This window comes from Danio aesculapii, chromosome 15, assembly GCF_903798145.1.
Source record: "Danio aesculapii chromosome 15, fDanAes4.1, whole genome shotgun sequence".
NCBI classification, from domain to species: domain Eukaryota; kingdom Metazoa; phylum Chordata; class Actinopteri; order Cypriniformes; family Danionidae; genus Danio; species Danio aesculapii.
In genome coordinates this window covers 3,122,641-3,139,291 of record NC_079449.1, presented here as the reverse complement: position 1 = coordinate 3,139,291, position 16,651 = coordinate 3,122,641, and the positions used below count along the sequence as shown (strand labels likewise).

General features: G+C 39.3%; 1 protein-coding gene across 1 annotated transcript; it reads right to left on the bottom strand.

The window, feature by feature from the left end:
* Positions 1–223: 223 nt before the first annotated feature.
* On the bottom strand, positions 224–11,905 carry LOC130241468 (complement C1q and tumor necrosis factor-related protein 9A). Its single transcript, XM_056473248.1, is given in 6 exon segments — positions 224–4,016; positions 4,018–4,268; positions 4,352–4,432; positions 4,685–4,765; positions 7,921–8,194; positions 11,815–11,905. Coding segments are annotated over 6 exon segments (1,362 nt in total). The 5' UTR covers positions 11,854–11,905; the 3' UTR covers positions 224–3,380.
* Between the last annotated feature and the right edge of the window lie 4,746 nt (positions 11,906–16,651).

Below are 16,651 nucleotides of genomic sequence, written 5' to 3'. Positions count from 1 at the left end.
TCTAAAATCCTATGGCCGAGGGAACCCTATGGTTGTCTTATGGGTTGCCCTACAAAAATATCTCATTACTGCAGAACTTTGTTGTATTTGCAAACTGCTAAATATGCAAACAACCGTAAAGTCTGGCTACATTGATCATGGCATTTTCACTATAATTGTAATTGGGAATCTAGTTTGACTTGAGGACTTCTGATCAAGCCTCAAAATAACCACAAACAAGCAGTCAGATTAATACCCTACAATTTATTGGAAATATTGGGGTAATCAATACATAGAACACCAGCATGAACGGGAATGGTTTTGTCAGCCATGTTGTGTCTTATTGTTGCTAAAATTCACAGCTCCCAGGTTAACATTTTTCATAATAGAGTACAGGTAACACCATGAGAGATTAACTCCCATTGTGTGTCTGAAGGATTCAAACTCTAAAGATCTAATCCCTTCGTAAGGAGACTCTGTTTTCATCTCCCAAATGGGCGTTTATCACCTCTTGTCTTTGTTCCTCTTATCTATCCTGAGACACAGATGTGCACTGGCCCACCCAGCATTCTGGTTCTTATTCACAGTGTGTGCCCACTCAATAGCTGGAACCGTGATATAACAGCTGATTGGCACATTCCTGCTCATTTAACAAACATCCGGCGGGAAAATGTGTCTGTCAAGGGAGCAACCTTTCCATTGATCTGCACAGTCGGGAGTTACAATACAGCTATTGATGTCGGCACAATACAGCTAATCAAGTTACAAGACATGCACTGTAAATAAACACCAGTCATCTCCATTCCAGACATGAGAAAGACAAGGCGCTCCTTTCAGCCAAAAGATTGACTCCTACATAAAAGCTTCACAAAGTGATCTTAAAATAGATTCTATGTGTAATCTGAGATATTGTGGAAACATTAGAGGTTAAGAGTTTAGGTTGAATCATTTTAGAAACTGGTTAGGCAACAAAGTCATTTATGGGGTTTAGGATGTAGGTCTTAAATGTATGTTTAAGGCAGTGGTCAATGCCATTAAGGCATGGGGATGAGCCCTCGAATTGAACACAGTGTTTGACACCAAACAAATTCCCTGATCGTGGCCCGAAGTGTCCATCAGCCTTCAAAATCCTTCATTCAAAAGGGCCTCTTTGAGATGGCCAGATTTAAATAACCCTTCAGTATTTTGGCCATGATTGTCTTCACTCCAAAGCGCCATTCAGAGGGTGATATATCCCATTTGGAATGCAACAAAAATGTGCAGGGCAAGGGGCTCCCAGGATTAGAGTTGGGAACCACTGATTTAGGGTATAGTTCAGGTAGGCAAGTTGGGTCCTGGTCAGCTGCAACCCTAGGCTTGATAAAAACTCACCCGTCTGAAGCTTTCAAGTAAAGCCATGATGCACTTCTTGCCCCATAGACCTCCATTCATATGCATGTGACTGCGGGAGAATGGAAACGCAAGCTCGTGAGACAAGTCTCGCATTTCGCTGTGTTCGAAACGTAAGCTTGGTAAACTCAGACCTGTGAAATCACATCACGTGATCGCGTTAGACCAATAGAAGATCAAAACGTGACCTCTCTGTACAGAAGTTTCAAATATTGAGTAATCGCTTGCTTGTATCAACAATATTCATATTGTTTTATCTCGCCCATTTTCGCAGCACCGTACGGAAGATTTTTGCATTGCTCAAACTCTAGTGTGGCAACGGCAAAACAGTCAGAACTTGATTAGCTTGTTCAGGTGTCTTTGATTAGGTTTGTAGCAAATTTCTGTAGGATTGTGGCTCTCAGGGACTGAACTTACCTACCAGGGGCATATTTAATGCTGGGTGTAGGGTTGTGTAAGAAGTTTGATTGTAAGTTTGGGTGTAGGTAAAGAGTTTAGGACACATCGCTCGCGGTGGGGTTAGATAAAAGACTGGTTGAAGAAACATGGGCATAGGTCTAAGCTATAGTTGAAAGTTTAAAATGTTGGGTTTAGGTGAAGAGTTTTGGGGACAGCCCTCAGGGTAAGTAGATACAAGATTGAGTTAAGAAACTTGGGTGTAGGTCTAAGCTATAGTTGAAAGTTTAGAATGTTGGGTTTAGGTGAAGAGTTTTGTGGACAGCCCTCAGGGGAAGTATATAAAAGATTGGGTTAAGAAACTTGGGTGTAGGTCTAAGCTATAGTTGAAAGATTTAAATGTTGGGTTTAGGTGAAGAGTTTTGGGGACAGTCCTAAGGGTGAAGTAGATAAAAGATTGGGTTAAGAAATGTGGGTGTTGGTCTAAGCCAGTGTTTCCCAACCCTGTTCCTGAAGGCACCACCAACAGCACACATTTTCAAGCTCTCCCTAATCCAACACACCTGAATCAACTCACCAGAACATTAGAAGAGACTCCAAAACCTGAAGTGAATAGGTGAGATAAGGGAGACATCCAAAGTATGTTCTGTTGGTGTGCCTCCAGGAACAGGGTTGGGAAAAACTGGTCTAAGCTATAGTTGAAAAATTAGAATGTTGGGTTTAGATGAAGAGTTTTAGGGAAACCCCTTAGGGTGAAGTAGATAAAAGATTGGGTTGAGAAAATTGGGTGTAGGTCTAAGCTATAGTTGAAAGTTTAGAATGGTGGGTTTAGGTGAAGAGTTTTGGGCACACCCCCTTGGGGGGGGGGGGGTGTAAAGTTGTGTGAAGGTCAACGTTGTGTCTCTGTGAAGTTGAAGGTTAAGACTGTTGGGTGAAGGTAAACAATTTAAGGACTGCCTTCAGGGACTGGGGGAAAGTAGATATATGTTTAGGTTTAGAAGCTTTGGTCAAGCCTATCAGGTTTAGGGGTGGATAAAAGTTTAGATTAGGACACTTGGGTGAAGGTCTAGATTGGAGAATGTTGGGTGTAGGTTGCAGGTTTAAAGGCACCCCGGGGAGTAGATAAAACTTTAAGATTAGATGTTTGGATGTAGCCAATGGATGAGGGTGCAGATCTAGGGAGAAGATAAGTTTGAACTAGGAATCTTGTATATAGGTCTACATTGAAGTAGAAAGTTTAGATTTTTTCACCTTACACCTTAACAGTTTAATGTGAATGTCTAAGGAGTAGATAAAAGTTTAGATTCAGAAAGTTGGGTCTAAGTTTTTCGGATACATTTTGGGTGTAGGTCTAAGCTGGGGTTAGTCAACCATATTCCTGGCTGAATGCTATTCTTCAGACTCTAGTGCCAACTCTGCTTTAATATACTTGCCTGTTAGTTTAAAGTAATCCTGAACACATTGATTAGCTGGTTCAGGTGTGTTTGACTAGGTTTGGAACTAGTTCTACAGAACGGCAGCCCTCCAGAAGAAATGGCTATATTTGCTTGCTGGTTTAGAAAGTAGAGATTGACTAGGAGTTTAAGTAGTAGAGTGTGGGATGCAGATGTAGGTCTCTACGCCCAGTTAAGATCTGTAGTGGGGAACACATTTTCCATGAAATCTCTTGACAACATGTCATCACATCTGTCAGGGTACAATAGATACCCACTGAATGTGCTGCTGGACTCGGTGCCAGTAAAAATGCCATTAGTGGTGCTGTCTTTCACCTGCAACCACACCCAATCACCTTGACCCAGACCCATCACCACCTGCTGAGAAGCGGTGTTCATTTCCACCGGTGTAGTTGTCCTCACTACGGCCTCAAAGTTGCGGAAGAGTCCAACCTTCAGCATACGGGTAGACACTTGTAAGTTGTAGCTAAACACGTAGGTTCCGTTAATAGGGGCTGTGTATACACCATTATCAGGACTATAGTTCTGGTTTAAGTTGTAGATTACACGTTTGAAAAGAACCGGGCGGTTTGGTGCAGGATAAGAGGTAGTAATAGTGGCAGAGAAAGCAGATTGCACTGTAGGTGAGCAAGGTCCAGGAATGCCAGTCAATCCCATGTCTCCCTTGGCACCTTTAAGGCCTGTGGTTCCATTCACACCCTGTGCCCCTGTCAACCCATTATCTCCCTTATCACCTTTGTCTCCCTTTTGACCCTGGGCTCCTGGAGCCCCATCATGGCAATTGCATAGGCCCTGTGGGACCTTGGTCACCCTTTGGCCCTGTGTCACCTGGAGTGCCAGGTCCACCTGCCACACCTGGATCTCCCTTCTGCCCTTTGGGTCCAAGGTCTCCATTCAGACCAGGTAACCCACGTGCACCTACAAGTCCAGGAAGACCAGGTGCACCATCTTGTCCAGGTATGGGTGCACAGCTTTGCGGGCATTGACCATCTTCTCCTTTTGGCCCTGGTTCTCCGGAAGGACCATCCAGACCCTGGTCACCCTTTTCACCTGAGTAGCACATATACAAGCATGTTCATCATAGACATTCATTGTACATAATTATGATAAAGATTTAGAGACGTTTCACTGACCTTTGCTGCCCCTCTCACCCTTTGACCCTGAAGTTCCAGGTAGACCCAAGTCACCCTTATCTCCAATATCTCCTTTCTCACCTGCAACATAATTCACTTGTCTTCAACTATGTGCTATCTTGTGTTCAGTAAATTAGAGAAACGAATACAGGTTTGGACCCTCTTGATGGTGAGTACATTTTCATTTTTGGGTGGACTATCTCCTTTCCCCCCGTTTGTTCTAGCATGCATTCATGCAAGTAACTTTATTGTTTATCTCACCATACATATTTTAGCTTTCTCTCACAATACAATAGACACATTTATTCTAGTGTGAATCTTGTTATGTCTCACCCTTTATTCCAGGAGGTCCTCTGAATCCTGGACGGCCGGGAAGCCCAGTGAGACCCCTTGGACCCGGACTACCAGGAGCTCCTGTGAGAAGCAGGTAATAATAATAATAAACTCAGGTCTTCCACAGGTCAAGTCATTTCTTAAATATCATGGAATTTTAAAAGCTATATTCCAGACAGTGAAAGTAAGGTATTTAAATATATATAGAGTATCATAGATTTTTTGCTTGTCATTTTTTAGTCTTTACTTTCCATCAAAATGTCTTTTGTGTCATATTGCTACTGTCAGGCTATTTTTCAGTGCCATTTTATACTTTTCCCACTTGTTAACCAGCAATCACTTACAGTAAATGAAATGTAGTCAAATATGGTAGGAAAATGTACATTTTGAGAGATCTGGATACAAAATGCCCACTTCAAAAATGAAGTGTTAAAGGGCACCCATTTTAATCTGAGCTTCGGTTCATTTGGTCCGGACTAAGGGCAACAAATTATACATTGTACCATTTTGTGCCATTTTTGGGTCCTTTTCACACCACACTGATTGCTTTGGTCTAAACCGGTTGAAAAGAACCAAAATGCAGTCATCTTTCAAATTTCACATCACTCATTGGCCAGATGTTATTGAACGTATTTCCTAAAATACTTTTCAATTGGTCAGAATTAACGTTCGGGAAAATGCCAATGGAACTCCCGCAAGTAAACAAACCGGCAGACACAAAGTGTCGCTTTTGACTATGGAGGGACGACTGCGCTGGCTGATTGTATCTCTGCTCATAGTATACTATATAGTTTGTATACATCACTTTAGACAAACTATACGATTCGAGAATGAAGCGCGTCTGTGGCTGGAAAACAATGTTTTAATGCATTGCAAATGGCGAAGGTGCATAGCAAGTCACTTCAGGAGGAGGCGTGAATTAATTTAGCTAAACTGCGACATGGTCACCTGACGGAAATATTACCAATGATCCATAAGGTAATATTTTCCCCTCTCTCCCTCTGTTTAAAACTGTTGGTAAATCACTGTCAACAAACAATTTTTCCTCCACATTCCATAATGCACAGCGCAGCAGCCTATGAATAGCGCTTGGACCTGGAAGCCGCTTTGTGTGACGTCACACATAACAAGCAGATTAAAGTAGGTCCTGGTTTGCAGGTACCTAAAGAAATCACTTTTGTCCTGATCATACATATCTGAGATTTTCTGAAAACTATCTAATTCCCCATTTGAGGAAATTAAACTAAAAGTGTTGATGCAAGCCTATACCAAACTTGAAATCTGCCATCAATCTTAGCTGGTTTAAAGTCAGGATCAAATGCTACCCATCTAATCAATCTAGACCAGGGGTTTTCAAACTGTGGGGCGCCAGCACCTATTAAGAGAGGCAAGAATTTGAGGCGTTCACTCGAGTAAATTAAGATGGTGATTTTTATGCGTTGACTATAGAGGGAATATGATTAACGTTAGCTATCAGGCACTTGTAGAGTTTATGCGTTCCAGTAAAACATATACAAATAAAATGGACCGGGTGCTTTTTAAAATGAATAACGGTGAATGAAAGTCAAACCGGTGAACCGTCTGACAAAAAAAGTGAACCTTACGCTTACATGGACATCTGTAATAGTTATTCGCCTTAATCTGAGTAAGACACTAATATAATTAACGTGTTACGTGAAGTGTTTTTCGAATGTTGCGTCACCAGGCTATCCATGTGTATCCATGTAATTTTTTCGACTTTAACTGCAGTTCGGTTTCACTTTTACTCATTTCATTCATGCCCCCATGACAAATTGGGGTATTAGACGCGAATATGAAGTAAGGACTGGTGGAAGAGTGTTGTTTTAATGGAATTTGATACCGCACCAAGAATGGAAAGAAATAAAACCTTCGCATTTCGTGATGCATGTGTGTGTGTGGTTCTTAATTGACAGCCGCATATGTGGATCTTGTCACAAAATGCGGTGAAAAGTCCTACATGACGGTATTAGTTCCATTGCGGTGTTTACTTCAATAATGCCACTAATATCTGCATACTCCACATGTCTTAGTTCCATTTCTGTTTAGTTCAGTGATGACTTTAGTCGGATTAAGGTCATCAAAAATAGCTGTTTCCATGGTGACTCTTAATCAGTGTATTGTCTTAATTGTATTAAAATCATATTAAAGTATTGTTGCCTATGTAAACATACTCAATGTTCGACTCAACCACCCCTTCAGGGCTCTGCGAACTTGGCTTTGCGAAGCTGCATTTTCTGTATGTACGTACATCAAATGCAAGTAAGCTATGGCTCACGCTTATTGATAGTGGAAGAGGATTTACAGTTAGTCGTGTCAGGAATCCGACCACAGATTAGCATGTTGTCCTCACAGAAACAGGCTCAGCCATCACTGAATCAGATGAACTATATGTTAATGTTTCAATGTAATTAATGCTACGCACTTTAAACGCAGCAAGTAATATGTGAATGATGTTTGCGCATGCATTATAATTTTGGTTCCAGGGAGGGGTGTCTTGGGGGGCCAAGTGAAATTGGTTAAACGTGGGGGGGTGTATATCTTAAAAGTTTGAAAACCCCTGATCTAGATTGTTTTTCAAGTAGTGAAGAATTACACTCTTTAAACCAGATTATAAGGGGAACTTGGGACGACTGATTTAAGACATTTAAGTAATGATTATATAAAATCTTGCTACCCAATATTCATATATTAAGTTTTTAGTTACGATACTCCCAAAATCATTCCACATCTACAGATTTTTTTACAATATTCTGCGCAGAAATAGCAAACAATGCCATTCATTTATTTTCCTTCAGCTTAGTTCCTGTATTCATCAGTGGTTACCACAGTGCAATGAACTGCCAACTTATCCAGCATATGTTTTACATAGCGGATGCCTTTCCAGCTGCAACCCAGTGCTGGAAAACACCCATACACACTCATTCTCACACACACTCATACACTACGGCCAATTTAGTTAATCAATTCCCCTATAGCGCATGTGTTTGGACCGTGAAACTGGAGCACACGGAGGAAACCCACGCCAACACGGGGAGAACATGCAAACACAGATGTGCCAACTGACCGAGCCAGGACTCGAACCAGCGACATTCTTGCTGTAAGGCCACAGTGCTAACCACTGAGCCATCATGCCGCCCCATTCATTCAGCTCTTTAGTCAGTAACGTTTTCAGTGACTCATTTAATATTGATTAGGGAGTGAAATAGTGTTGATACCTGTAAGTCCGCGGTCTCCTCTGTCTCCTTTCTGTCCTCTGTTTCCCGAGCAGGCGGAGCAGATGCAGTACCAGGGCACCTGATCCGCAGTCGGAGGAACCGGCGCCTCCAGAATCATCTGACAGTAGGATAAATCAGGCTCCGATGATATCGGCTGGGACAGAGTGAAGTTGTCCATGGGTAGTATTCCTAAATCTGTCCCCCGAAATTCAGGACTTATACCGCACTGTCCAAGAGACAAACAGAGCAACAGCCCCACCATACTCCTCAGGTCCTGTAGACAAATATATATTGATGACCATGATGAGTGCAGATCACATTGTAGACACTCCAGATAAATTATATAATTATTATTATACTAAATAAGATGATTTATTGTCATTACACATGTACAAGCACAAGGCAATGAACTGCAGCTTAGGTTTAACCAGGAGTGCAATAGCAGCAAGTGCTCAGCATATATAAGTACACCCCTCCCAAATCTCTCATTTAAATTCATATTTTCTATAGGATGCTTTACAATATTGTATTTGTGCAGATATGTTCGATTAGTCAACACTGAAGACAAATCTGGAGCTTATCTAACAAAATAACTTGCCATAATGGTTCAAAAATTAGTAGCCCAAATGTATATGTTAGGGAAAACTATAAAACAATAGCAAAAATCAAGATAATATCTTTGGTTGTAACTTATTTTTCAATATTTGCATGAATTTAAATGTATTATTTTCCCATTTTTAAATATGTTTTGTCACTAAAATATTATTTTGATAAATATATCTGTTTAAGAAATCTGTTTTGTTTAAATGCACCAAAATATATTGCCTATATTCACTGAGAAATGGATACAAATCTTCATTTTCAAAATAAGGGGGGCTCATACACTGTAAAACCTTAAAAAAAAAAAAAAAAAGTTAAGGTAACTCAAACCGTTTGAGGAAATCGATTGCAACAAATCATTTAAGATCAAAAACTAATCCTAATGAGTACTGTGAACTTAATCCATTTGAGTAAACAAAGCAATTTGAGCACAGTAAAACCCAATAAATGAAGAGAACTTAAACCAACTGAGTACTGTAACCCAATAAGTTAAGGCAGCTCAAACCGTTTGAGGAAACAGATTGCTGTAAACCATTTGAGTTACTAATCTGTATGAGGACTGTGTACTTACTCCATTTAAGTTGAAGTAATGAGGTATTTAATTAACTCATTACCTTCAATACTGAGTTCAAAACTCTTTTCAAATGAGTAGAATTAACTTTCAGTGCATTTTGAGTTAACTACACTCATTTCATTTGATAAAGTTGACTGTTGGGTTTTACAGTGTATTTGCTGAGCAGTGTAGGTATAAGTTATAAAAAAAACTATGATGATAGTTACAGATTGATGTACTATGATCATTATGTACAGGTTGTATTAACTATGAACAGAGATTTACAATAGATGAATATTTGTGTACTCTAATATTATAGATTCTTTGGAGATTATTGGAGTGTATTTTACAGAAAAATTCAGTTTTTTTTACTTTCATTCATTCATTTCCTTCAGATTAGTCCGTTTATTAATCACAGGTCGCCACAGTGGAATGAACTGCCAACTTATCCAGTATATGTTTTACACAGCGGACACCCTTCCAGCTGGAACTCATCACTGCGAAAAATCTATACACACACTCACATTTATACACTATGGACAATTTAACTTACCCAATTCCCCTATAACGCATGTGTTTGGACTGTAGGGGAAACCGGAGCATGCAGAGAAAACCCATGCCAACACGAGGAGAACATGCAAATTCCACACAGAGATGCCAACTGACCCAGTCAGGCTCAAACCAGTGACCTTCTTGCTGTGAGGCCACAGTGCTAACTGCTGAGCCACCGTGCTGCCCTATTATTATTCATTCATTCATTTTCTTGTCGGCTTAGTCCCTTTATTAATCCGGGGTCGCCACAGCGGAATGAACCGTCAACTTATCCAGCATGTTTTTACGCAGCGGATGCCCTTCCAGCCGCAACCCATCACTGGGAAACAACCATACACACTCATTCACACTCAAACACTATGGGCAATTTAACCTACCAAATTCACTTGTACCGCATGTGTTTGGACTGTGGGGGAAACCGGAGCACCCGGAGGAAACCCACGCTAACGCAGGGAGAACATGCAAACTCCACACAGAAACACCAACTGACCCAGCCGAGGCTCGAACCAGCGACCTTCTTGCACTACCTACTGCACCACTTCGTTGCCCCCCTATTATTATCATTTTAATTATTATTATTATTATTATTGTTATTATTATTAATGGTATTAGTAATAAAAGCAATAATGACTGGAGTAATAATTTCATTTTAAACTACATACAATAGAAAGCGGTTATTTAAAATTTTAATAAATATTTAACAATAATTTTACATTTATTAAATGCTGCCTTGATAAACAGAATAATTTTCTGTAAAAGAAAAAATATATAATTTATTTTTATTAGTAGTTTATTCATTTTTAAAGGGCAAAAGCAGTCACATTTATAACTGGGACCCTCACTGTAATAAAAGAAAAGTACATATTTGGAGTTTGTACAAGATTTGGAGTACAGTTTTGCAAAAAAATACAATTTCATACAAATACGTATTATTATTTATTAAAACCTGCAGATACAATATTGTATCTTCATCAAAGGTACAAATCTGATCCATGAAGGAGCCACTACAGTGACAAGACACTTTGTACCTTAACAGAGTCACGTGTGTTCCTTCAAGAACTATTTAAAGGCATCGTGCTACTGTAAATCCAAAATGAGTCAAATTATTTTCAGTAAATATAAAACATCAAATACATTTATTAAACAAGGTTTTAACAGTTTATTTTTATGTAAATGCAGCTTTTCAAATTATGATAAAGAATAAAAAATACTTTAACATAAAAGATCTATTTTCTGCTAAACATTTCACACTTTTCACAGAAATGTTACAGAAACACATTCTCTCATCTACAAAACATTTCTTCTCCAATTTACACACAACACCTTTGTAATCACTTAATAGTTAATTTAATTTACTAATTTTAAAATAGAAATAGATTTATGCAGAAGTATTGTAATGAGATTTGCACAATGCTTGATTAGTTTTACAACACTAAAATGTCTGCTTGAACACTTTACATATGCAGGACTTTTGCCAGCTCATGTGTGTAGTGGAAAGCAAACGCCAAAAGGTGCGGATATCAATAATGAACATGTGTTTATCAGAAAATGCTTACCTAATGTTTATTAAAACAGGCATAAGGCATAAATATTTAGTTTACAATACCTATAGCTTTATTTTACCAGTTATATAGTATTATATAATTATAATGTATTATAGAACTTAATAATTAATGTTTAATATATATATATATATATATATATATATATATATATATATATATATATATATATATATATATACATGCACACATACACACAAAATTATACATCCTTGTGATTTTTATTTATTTATTTTTTATATATATTTCCCATATGATGTTTAACAGAGCAAGGAAATTTTCACAGTATGTCTGATAATATTTTTTCTTCTGGAGAAAGTCTTATTTGTTTTATTTCGGCTAGAATAAAAGCAGTTCTTAATTTTTTAAAGCCATTTTAAGGTCAATATTATTAGCCCCTTTAAGCTATATTAGTTTTGGATTGTCTCCAGAACAAACCACTGTTATACATTGACTTGTCTAATTAACCTATACTGCCTAATTAACGTAGTTAAGCCTTTAAATGTCCCTTTAAGCTGAATACTAGTATCCTGAAAAATACCTAGTCAAATATTCTGTGCTGTCATCATGGCAAAGTTATTAGAAATGAGTTATTAAAACTATTATATTTACAGAGGTGTCACCCACCATGTTCCAGTGTTGCAGCATCTCCATCTTCATCTTCATCTTGAGCGGGTGTGATTCTCCCAGCTGTCCAGACTCTGCATTTATAGAGCTGTGCGTGTGCCAGTGTGTGCTCCACCGCTGGGAGATGTGTTTATTTCTCTCTCTCCATTCTCTGTGACCTCATTAGGCTCAGAATATGATGAGCGCTGATAATACCGTTTTTTGGGAGAGGACCGGTGTGTGTCTCTGGAGATGCAGGATAATGCAGCTGAGCATGGGAACAGTGCAGTCCTCTGACCCCCGGCAGGTCAGATCACACACACACACAAACAAACACACATGCACACATATACTGTGAGTGTGTTTGTGTGTGTTTGGGTGTGGGCGCACATGTGCGAGTGTGTGCATGTGTTTTTTAGTGAATCTGTATATGTGTGTGTGTATGTGTGTTTGAGTGAGGGTGTTTGAATGTGTGTGTTTGTGCATGCACATGTTTCTGTGTGTGTGTGTGTGTTTGGGAGTGTATGTGTTTAGGGCTGTGTGTGTGCACGTATGTGTTTGTGCGTACATGTGGGTGTGTTTGGGTGTAGGTATGCATGTGTTTGTGCCTGTGTGTGTGTGTGTGTGTGCACGCACATCTTTGTGTTTAAATTTGTGTGCATGTGTGTGCGCATGTACATGTGTGTGTTTTTGAGTGTGGGAATGCATGTGTTTGTGTGCGCGCATCTTTGTGTTTGAATTTGTGTGCATGTGTGTGTTTGAATTTGTCTGTGTGTGTGCATGCATGCGTATGTGCGTGTGTTTGTTTGGGTCCGGGCAACCATGTGTTTGTGTGTGTATGTGCATGTCTTTGTGTGTATGAGTGTATGTTTGGGTGTAGGCATGCATGTGTTTGTGCCTGTTTGTGTGTGTGAGTGTGAGTGTGTGTGTGTGCGTGCATGCATCTTTGTGTTTGAATTTGTGGGCTTTTGTGTGTGTGTGTGTGTGTGTGTGTGTGTCTGTGTGCACATCTTTGTGTTTGAATGTGTGTTTTTGCCTGTGCGCATGTACTTGTGTGAGTGTTTGGGTGTGGGGATGCATGTGTTTGTGCTTGTGTGTGCGTGCGTGCGTGTGTGCGTGCGTGCGTGTGCGCGCGCATCTTTGTGTTTAAATTTGTATGCATGTGTGTGTTTGTCTGTGTGTTGATGCACGGGTATGTGTGTGTTTGTGTGAGTGTGTACATGTGTTTGTGTGTATGTTTGAATTTGTGTGCATGTGTGTGTTTGTTCGTGTTTGCGCATGTATGTGTGTATGTATACACGTATACGTATGCATGCACGCATGTGTTTATGTGTGCACGTGCACATGTGTTTTTGTGTGTGTGTGCATGTGTGTGTGCATGTGTGTTTGACTAAGTGCATGTGTGTGTGTGTTTGACTGAGTTTGGTTGTGTGTGCATATGTTTGTGTGTGTGTGTGTTTGTTCAGGTGTGAATGCGTGTGTATGTGTGTGTCAGTAAAGAGGTGTGTCTTCATCTTGAAACACCTCAACAATAGAACTCAATGGGAATTCCCCAGTCAGTGAAAGAGAAAGACTCTCCTCTCCTGTGTTTCAGATTGCCTGAGTAAACTGAGCTGCTTATCGAGAGCTTCTTTCAGAGCTGATGAACTCACTCTGCAATATTGACAGTCAGTGGTGGAAAGACTACTGAAAAATCACCCTTAAGTAAAAGTACCATTACTTGCCTAAACATGTAGTGCAAGTAGAGTAAAAGTATCTGCTGTAAATATTACTCAAAGTACAAGTGAACAGTAGAGCTTTCAAACGTACTCAAGAATAGTGAGTATTACTCTGTGAAAAGCTGATGCATTTACATGTCATTTGTGGATGTGTGTAAACGCAACATTCTGTAGTGCACTTAGTCATGGCTAGGGCCAGACAGAATCTGCGGACGTTTTTTGCTATGTCTGCAGAGAATTTTGGTAAAAATCTGTGGATTTCTGCTGAATTATTTTGGGAGTATCATAACTAAAACCTTAATATGTGAAATAAAAACTAATATCTTTTTAACTTTTATTTAATTTTTAAAATGCAAATGCTATTAGATTCACTTTATTTGGTAAACAAAGCAAGTCTCTCATATAATATCTCTACTAAAAGACAGAAAATATTACTGTACAAACTGCATTGTTGATAAATCAGATGAATATTTTCATATTAGTCAATAATATTACTGTAATTAATTTAAAAACTGAATAAATATAATTAAAACACATTTACTCAAGTAAATAAACAGAATTAATGATGGGCTAAAAATTTGCAGAATTCTGTGGAAATCTGTGGAATTCTGCAGAAATCTGTGGAAATCTGTGGAATTCTGCAGAAAATCTTTGGAATTCTGTGGAAATCTGTGGAATTCTGCGGAAATCTGTGGAATTCTGTGGAAATCTGCGGAATTCTGCGGAATTCTGTGGAAATCTGTGGAATTCTGCAGAAAAGCTGCGGAATTCTGTGGAAATCTGCGGAATTCTGTGGAAATCTGTGGAATTCTGCGGAAATCTGTGGAATTCTGTGAAAATCTGTGGAATTCTGCGGGAAATCTGTGGAATTCTGCGGAAATCTGTGGAATTCTGTGAAAATCTGTGGAATTCTGCGGGAAATCTGTGGAATTCTGCGGAAATCTGTGGAATTCTGTGGAAATCTGCGGATTCTGTGGAAATCTGTGGAATTCTGTGGAAATCTGTGGAAATCTGTGGAATCTGCGAATTCTGCGAGAAAATCTGGCGGATTCTGTGTAAATCTGTGGAATTCTGCAGAACATTAATCTGCGGATTCTGTGGAAATCTTGTGGATGCTGCAGAAAATCTGCAGAATTCTGTGGAAATCTGTGGAATTCTGGAAATCTGTGGAATTCTGCAGAAAATCTGCAGAATTCTGTGGAAATCTGTGGAATTCTGCAGAAAATCTGTGGAATTCTGTGGAAATCTGTGGAATTCTGCGAAATCTGTGGAATTCTGTGGAAATCTGTGGAATTCTGCAGAAATCTGCGAATGCTGTGGAGAATCTGTGGAATTCTGTGGGAATTCCTGTGGAAATCTGTGGAATTCTGTGGAAATCTGCGGAATTCTGTGGAAATCTGTGGAATTCTGCGGAAATCTGTGGAATTCTGTGGAAATCTGCGGAATTCTGTGGAAATCTGCGGAATTCTGTGGAAATCTGTGGAATTCTGCAGAAAATCTGCTAATTCTGTGGAATTTTGTGGAAATCTGTGGAATTCTGTGGAAATCTGTGGAATTCTGTGGAATTCTGCAGAAAATCTGCGGCATTCTGTGGAATTCTGTGGAAATCTGTGGAATTCTGTGGAAATCTGTGGAATTCTGCGGAAATTCTGCAGAAATCTGGCTAATTCTGTGGAAATCTGGGGAATTCTGTGGAAATCTGCGGAATTCTGCGGAAAATCTGCGGAATTCTGCACGCGCAGATTCCGTGTGGACCTTGTTATTGCCCAGCAGACACACAATGTCATAAGATGTTAATATTAGGTTAGATTTAGGTTGTGATGTCCGATGACCAAAATTCAACATCTAGCTAGTGTCTAATGAAAATGTTATTTAGATGTCCTATAGTGATGTCAAATGACGTTGATATTTGGTCGATTTTAGGTTGTTAAATAGTAACCAAAATCCAACGTCATATTGACATCAAATACTGACATTTATTCATCAGGTAAGGCAACCAAAATCCAACATCTGCTGAGTTCTGATGTCATCTCGATTTTCATTTCTAAACAAAATGAAACGTTCCCATGACGTTGGGGTACAACAGCAATCTGACGTCATGTTGACGTCTTGTGCCTGTTTGGCTGGTTTACAGGCCATTTCACTCATCATACAGTAAACATCCGTTATCTTCTCATCAGTGACATGCATCTAAACAGTCTCTGGGTCAATGTGTGTTAAGATTTTGGACATCTTCTTGGACACTTTGAATACTTCCAAACAGTTTGCCGCAATTATAATCGCCCACATCTTGAGGTAGTTCAATATGATGAGATTTACCTTCTATGTGTGGTTTGATTGGACTCGCAGGACAGATTCTTCTGAAAAATAAAATAGTGACTGCATGTTGAAGGAAAGTAGTGGAGTAAAAGCACTAATACTGCAGTAAACATGTACTCAAGGGTAAGTAAAAGCACACATTTTTAAACTACACAGTAAATTCCTGAGAAGAACTACTCAATTACTGTAATCTGAGTATTTGTCATTAGTTACTTTACACCAGGGGTTCCCTAACTTTTCAGTCCGCGACCCCCAAAATGACAATGCCAGTGACTCGCGTCCCCCAATATCCTCTGAGGTGCTTTTAAATACAGAAACTTTGCATGCAATGGCGCACACACACACACACACCAATAAACCCAAGTCTATTCTTGTTGAATTTTTTTAATGTATGTCAGTGCTGTGAATGGGCCAGAAAGTTGAACCTGGTGTTATAAAATCTGCTGCATCTGATGCTATTGCTGTGTCTTTAATATAATGCAATTACCCCAGGGGTCGCAATGCAAGAGAACTAGTAACTATAAGCTACTATAGTAACTATAAATGACACATTTTCCTCCTCAGTAGGTTATGGATAAAATATGGTAATTCTTATGATTTAATATAAATAAATAGATTTTTGGAAATCACCAGGCGACCCCCCCCCCCCCCCCCTTCATTGTACCATGACCCCTCAGTCGTTTGAGAACCACTGCTTTACACCACTGTTGACCGTGTTGTCGAATGAAACTAAATCAACATTGAACTGACCCTGTAGGGCTGCTTTACAGAGATGTACATAATTTACTAGTCACTTCACTTGAGAAAAGGTTTTTATTAAA